General features: G+C 42.9%; 1 protein-coding gene across 8 annotated transcripts in view; it reads left to right on the top strand.

Moving 5' to 3' along the window:
• Window positions 1–6,000, top strand: part of ST3GAL3 (ST3 beta-galactoside alpha-2,3-sialyltransferase 3) — a 183,484-nt gene that overhangs the window by 18,547 nt on the left and 158,937 nt on the right. For 6 of the 8 annotated variants that reach the window (XM_035018786.1, XM_035018780.1, XM_035018785.1 and 3 more), the window contains exon 2: window positions 2,754–2,898. The exons of the other annotated variants lie outside the window; for them this stretch is intronic. In XM_035018786.1, the coding sequence (XP_034874677.1) occupies window positions 2,784–2,898 (115 nt within the window). In that variant the 5' untranslated portion in view covers window positions 2,754–2,783. The remainder of the gene's footprint in view (window positions 1–2,753; window positions 2,899–6,000) is intronic. 8 annotated transcript variants of the gene reach the window in all.

Here is a 6,000-nt window from a genome sequence, read left to right as displayed (position 1 = left end):
AAAAAAAAAAAAAAAAAGAATTAACAGCTTTGAGTCAGTTTTGATATCTGGTAAGGCACATCCTCATCTCATTATTTTTTATTTAAAAAAATTTCTCGGCTCTTCTTGGGCCGAAAGTCTTCAGATTAGATTTAAGTTAAAAAAAAAACCCCACAAAACCATGGGTTTTGACTGGAGTCAGACTGGATTTATAGAGAACTGAAATATTTCCAATATTGAAACTTCTCACTTAGGAGCCTATTGTGTGTCTTTATTTATTCAGATCTCTTATGTCCATTGGTGAAAATCTTGCCCATTTCCTCCTGTTTATTTTTAGATATTTTATAGATTTTGTTGCCATCATGAATGGAATTCTTCCCCATACATCTTCTCATCAGTATTGCTGGTATAGTTTTTAAGAAGCTGTTGATTTTTTTTTTTTTAATTTAAATTCAGTTAGCCAACATATAGTACATCATTAGTTTCAGAGGTAGAGTTGAGTGATTCATCAGTTGCATATAACACCCAGTGCTCATCACATCACGTACCCTCCTGAAAAAGCCTGTCAGTCAGTTACAGCCCTCTCCCCTCCTCCAACCCTCAGTTTCTTTCCTATAGTTAAGAGTCTCTCATGGTTTGTCTCCCTCTCTGATTTCTTCCCATTCAGTTTTCCCACCCTTCCCCTATGATCCTCTGCACTGTGTCTTATATTCTTCATATGATAATTGTCTTTCTTTGACGGACTTATTTTGCTCAGCATAATACCCTCCAGATCCATCCTTGCAAATGGCAAGATTTCATTTTTTTGATGGCTGAGTAATATTCCAGTGTGTGTGTGTGTGTGTGTGTATACACACACCACATCTTCTTTATCTATTCATCTGTTGATGAACATCTGGGCTCTTTCCCTAGTTTGGCTATTGGACATTGCTGCTATGAACATTGGGGTGCAGGTGCCCCTTTGGATCACTGCTTTTGTATCTTTGGGGTAAATGCCTAGTAGTGCAATTGCTGGGTCATAGGGTAGCTCTATTTTTAACTTCTTGAGGAACCTCCAAGAAGCTGTTGATTTTTGTGGGGTGCCTGGCTAGCTTAGTTGGAAGAGCATGTGACTCTTAATCTTGGGGTTGTGAGTTTGAGCCCCATGTGGGGTATAGATTACTTAAATAAGTAAAACTTAAAAGAAAAAAAGAAGCTGTTGATTTTTTGTAAATTAATCTTATAATCACCTACTTACTAGTTCTAATGGTTTTTCAGTTGATTCTCTTGGCTTTTCTGGATGGACAGCTAAGTCTGCAAATGATAACTTTTTATCACTTTATTTATAATATTTATATGTAATTTCTTTCTCATATGTTATTTCCTGGCTAAGATACCTGAGTGAGGTGGGGGGTGATCCTGGGAAGTCTTCCCCGCCGATGTTCCATTTTAGGTGAGCATCAGAGAATGTGCCATAGGCGAAACAGCAGTGTGGCCGAGAATGTCCCAGGCAGGCCTCGAGGAGGGAAACAAGGCTGTGTTCAGTGAATTGGAAGAAGAAAGGCACAGGACACAGATAGGGTTGGGAGGTGCAAGAGATGGTTTGGAGAGTAAAATAGGGGCACAGTCATAAGCTGCTAGACTCTAAGGAGCAATGACCTTATTTTAAAGGAATTGAGAATTGAATGAAAGGTGTGTGAGGCAGAATGGCACCCCAAAGATGTCCACACCCAAATCCCTAGAATCCATTAATATGTTCCCTTATGTGGCAGAAGGGACTTTACAGATGCAAATAAGACCACAGACCTTAAAACAGGGAGATTATCCTGGATTCTTCAAGTGGGCCCAACCTAATCACATGAGCCTGAGAAGCAAAGAAGTTTCTCTGACTGGTGGTAGAAGCAAGATGTGGTAGAAGGGGAAGTTGGAGAGATTCAGAGAGGGACCTAACCCACTGTGGCTGAAGGGGGCCATGTGGAAAATATGAGAAGGAATACAGGAGCAGAGACTGTGTGATAACCAGCAAGGAGATGGGGACCTTGGCCCTGCAGCTGCAGGCAATTGCATTTGGTCAGTAGCTGGAATGAGTGAGCTTGGAAGCGGCTTCATCTTCAGAGTCTGCAGAGCGGAGGACAGCCCTGGTGCCCCCTTGGTTTTGGCCCTTGGGAGACCCCATGCAGAGGACCCTGCTGAGCCACAGTGTACCTGGACTTTGGGCCTCCGGAAGTCTGAGATAATAAATTCGTGTTGTTTTCAGCCACCGAGTCTATGGTGTTCTGTTTCAACCGCAGTGGAACACTAACACAAAGGGGTTTGAGCAGGAGAGTAATGTCAGATTTTGTGTTATTAACAGACCCGTCCTACTTCTGTGTGGAGAATGGATTTGGGAGAGTACAGTTTGGAGGCGGGGAGCTTGTCTCTGGAAACGCAGTGGTGGCGTGGACTAGGGTAGTGATGGGGGCCAGGGGGTGTGATTGGGGATTTATCTGGCAGGTTGGAATTGCCAAAATTTGGTCATTGATTGGATGCTGGGAATGAGGGAGAGGAGGGACGCAGGGATGATTGCTGGTTTCTGGCTTGGATACTGAGTGACTGGTGAAGCTGTTTCTTGAGACTAGGACTAGCAGGTTAGAGGATGCCATGTCAGGAAGTCCGTGGTAACTCTAGGTGGCTCTTCATTTGGAAATTTTCCTATACGCACTTATTTTAAGGTAGAGTGTATCAACAAGGTGATTGCTTTATCCTTTAAGACCTAAATTGGTTTATTTTTTTATTTTTTTATTTTTATTTTTTAGGTCATGTAGGAAATCGTAAATCATGTGAAGATGGGACTCTTGGTATTTGTGCGCAATCTGCTGCTAGCCCTCTGCCTTTTTCTGGTACTGGGATTTTTGTATTATTCTGCGTGGAAGCTCCACTTACTCCAGTGGGAGGACTCCAGTAAGTATGGTCGCTCCAGCCTGCCCCCAGGAAAAGCCCGGCCCAGAGTGGTAACTGGTCGTTCGGGGGCTGCGGTGCTTTCATATTCTTCAGAGACGGGCAGTGAGAGGAAGCCGCGAACTCCTGGGACTTAGAGGCTCAGACATTGCCTGCCATTTTTGTGGCTGTAGGTTGAGAACTTTGATGTTCTTCAAAAACTGCATGCCATGGCATATCCTTTTATGATCGCAGTGAAAACATGCTATTCTGCAATAAAACCCCAAACTCCACCAGTATGTCTAGTTTTTGAATGCTGTTCTTTTTAATTACTGCGGTGTCTTGCCACTCCCATTTGTATTCATTGCCTTAGGGCTGGGGGTTGACGTTGGTTTTCTCCTGCCCTGAAAACAGTCACCTCTACCTTTTCTTTGAATTTTCAGTGTTCAGTTTAATATTGTCTTTGTTTTATTTTCCCTGAAGAAATTTTGCCTGCCTAATTATTTTGCCCTTGCTTGCCCTGAACTTGTACCTCAATAGAATAATGGCTTTCCCCCCACCTCCCCAGTAACTCTCAGTCCCTTTCTTTGGCTTGTACCTGCGGCCTCTGTGTTACACAGTGTTTCCTACTAGCCTTCTGCTCCTCTCTGACTTGGTTTCGATTCATCCAGGCTGGCCCGTGTTGTGGCTTTAGGCTTGCGGTTGAAGGGCTCGCTTTGGGTGGCGCTGTCCTTTGCATGTTCTCTTCTTGGACGTAGCTTGAAGTGTCACACGCGGGCCATAAGTAGTTTTCCTTTTGGTTCTTTTGTCTGATGGCTGTCTGAGCTTGGCTCAGGAGACATTGGGTAGTGGGTCCTGTTTCCTAGTGAATGTGATTTCTCTAAGATAGTTTTCTTTTTACAAATATCAACTGATACCAGTGTAGAATTTACTCAAGAGTAGAGTCAGTCTGTAGGTGTGAGGTTAAAATGAGATAGAAGGAGTTGGAAGAGGCAGCTGCAGTTGGCCCTGCTACTGTATTAAGGCCTTAATATGGGAACCATTCCTATGAAGTAGTTCATTTCTTTCTTACCTGGCCCAAACTCCTGAAGCATTTTCAAGCCAGTTTTTTAAAATGTAGTGTTAAGTCTTTAATTTATTATTTTATGTGTATTGTTTAAGTGCCTCTTAAATGCTTAGCTTATAATTTTAACTAATTACTTTGCGTTTCCAGAGTTTATTTAAATTTCTCTCTTCCAACTTATTTTTAAAATCAAGGAGACTACCCAGAATAAAGTGTTTGTGTCAGGGTAGTACAAAATTCTGTAGTGAAAGGCACTGTCTATATCCATAATGGATGGATTCATCTGTATCCATAAAATAGATGGGATAGTTTTAAGGAATGGAGGTCTCCTTTTCTGTTGAGAACTATTGACCTGTAGACAACATAACCAAGAATTAGATAATATTTTCCCAGAGAAGTTGAGAAGGACATTAACTTTATGGAAGACCTATTGTATGTCAGGTTTTAGACGGACAGCTTACAAATTTTAGTTAATTTACTTCTCGCTCTTGGGGCGCCTGGGTGGCTCAGTCGGTTAAGCATTTGCCTTCCGCTTAGGTCATGATCTTGAGGTCCTGGGATCGTGCCCCACAATGGGCTCCCTACTCAGCAGCGAGTCTGCTGCTCCCTCTCCCTCTCCTCCTCCCCCTGCTCTGTTCTCTCTCCCCCTTTCTTTCTCAAATAAATAAATAATCTTTAAAAAAAAATTACTTCTCACCCTAACCATGTGGAGATGCTGTTATCCCTGTTTTTCAGCTGAGCAAATGGAAGTATTTAATTAATTTACCTAAGTTACACAGGTAATTATTAGAGCTGGAATTGAATCCTGATTTGCCTTTATTTAAAGAAAAAATTTTTTAAAGATTATTTGAGAGAAAGAGCGTGTGCACAAGCCAGGGCAGAGGCAGAGGGAGAGGGAGAAACAGACTCCCCGCCGAGCAGGGAGCCTGACATGGGGCTCGATCCCAGGACCCTGGGATCATGACCTGAGCCGAAGGCAGACGCTTAACCGACTGAGCCACCCAGGCGCCCCTATTTTTAAAATTATTTATTTATTTATTTTGGAGAGAGAGCATGTGTGTGCATGCACAAGCGAGTGAGGGACAGAGACAGAGGGGGAGAGAGAGAGGATTTTGAGCAGACTCTGCACTGAGCGCAGAGCCCTACACGGGACTTGATCTCACAACCCTGAGATCATGACCTGAGCCGGTATCAAGAGTTGGACACTTAACTGAGTGAGCCACTCACTTAATCAGGTGCCCCCTGATTTGTCTTTAAAGCCTATGTTCATTATGATATTGAAAAGTACAATAAATACAAAGACTAAGGATAGGATTGAATCCTGTATTCTGATTGGTAAGAAGAGAGGAGAGGGACTGAGAAGAAATAGTAGAGAGCATCAGGAGGGCGGTGGAGAAAGAAAAAGGAAGGAAAGTAAGGGGGAGGGACAGAAAGAAAGTGCTCCAGATGACGGAGGGCTTTATGAGCTTGGAGGTGGTGCTGTAGGCTTGCTTCAGTAGGTGAAGAATAGCTGTCTGCTTTTCCTTTGAGTGAGTTATCTGCTGACTAACCACTATTTGCATATTTTTGTTATTCCGACTTCCAGCCTTTCAGATACTTGACTTTGAATAGGTTGTTTTAGACCGTCTTACGGGAGCATATTGTCACGTCAGAGGGCAGGGTACTATGACTAACTCTGACGGCTTACCTGGGCCAAGGGGGGACCTTTACCCCACACACTAAGTCAGCCAGAGGGAGTGCCCTAAGGCAGGGAGATGACTGCTGGGGAGGGAGAGTTGGGCTGCTGGTAATAATAAGAGTGACTTAGTGGGTATCTCCTGTGTCTGCACTGTAATGAGAACTTCACATTCCTAATTTCGTTTGATCCTCATAGTTTAGATTGATCATTACTGTCCTGTCCTACAGACGTAGAAGCTGAGGCTTCAAAGAGGCTCAGTAAAGAGTTTGTATGTCTTTCATGCAAGGGCATTTACAAGTTGGAAAAATAAATGTCTTTAGCATTATGTTTCCTTAATTTTTATACTTTTTATGACTTACCAAGATGATGTATTGGAATTCCTTCA

This window comes from Mirounga leonina, unplaced genomic scaffold (genome assembly GCF_011800145.1).
Source record: "Mirounga leonina isolate KUSES-001 unplaced genomic scaffold, KU_Mleo_1.0 Mir_173, whole genome shotgun sequence".
In the NCBI taxonomy this organism is placed as follows: Eukaryota; Metazoa; Chordata; class Mammalia; order Carnivora; family Phocidae; genus Mirounga; species Mirounga leonina.
Note: the sequence above shows the minus strand (reverse complement) of the source record. Positions and strands in the feature narration are given on the sequence as shown.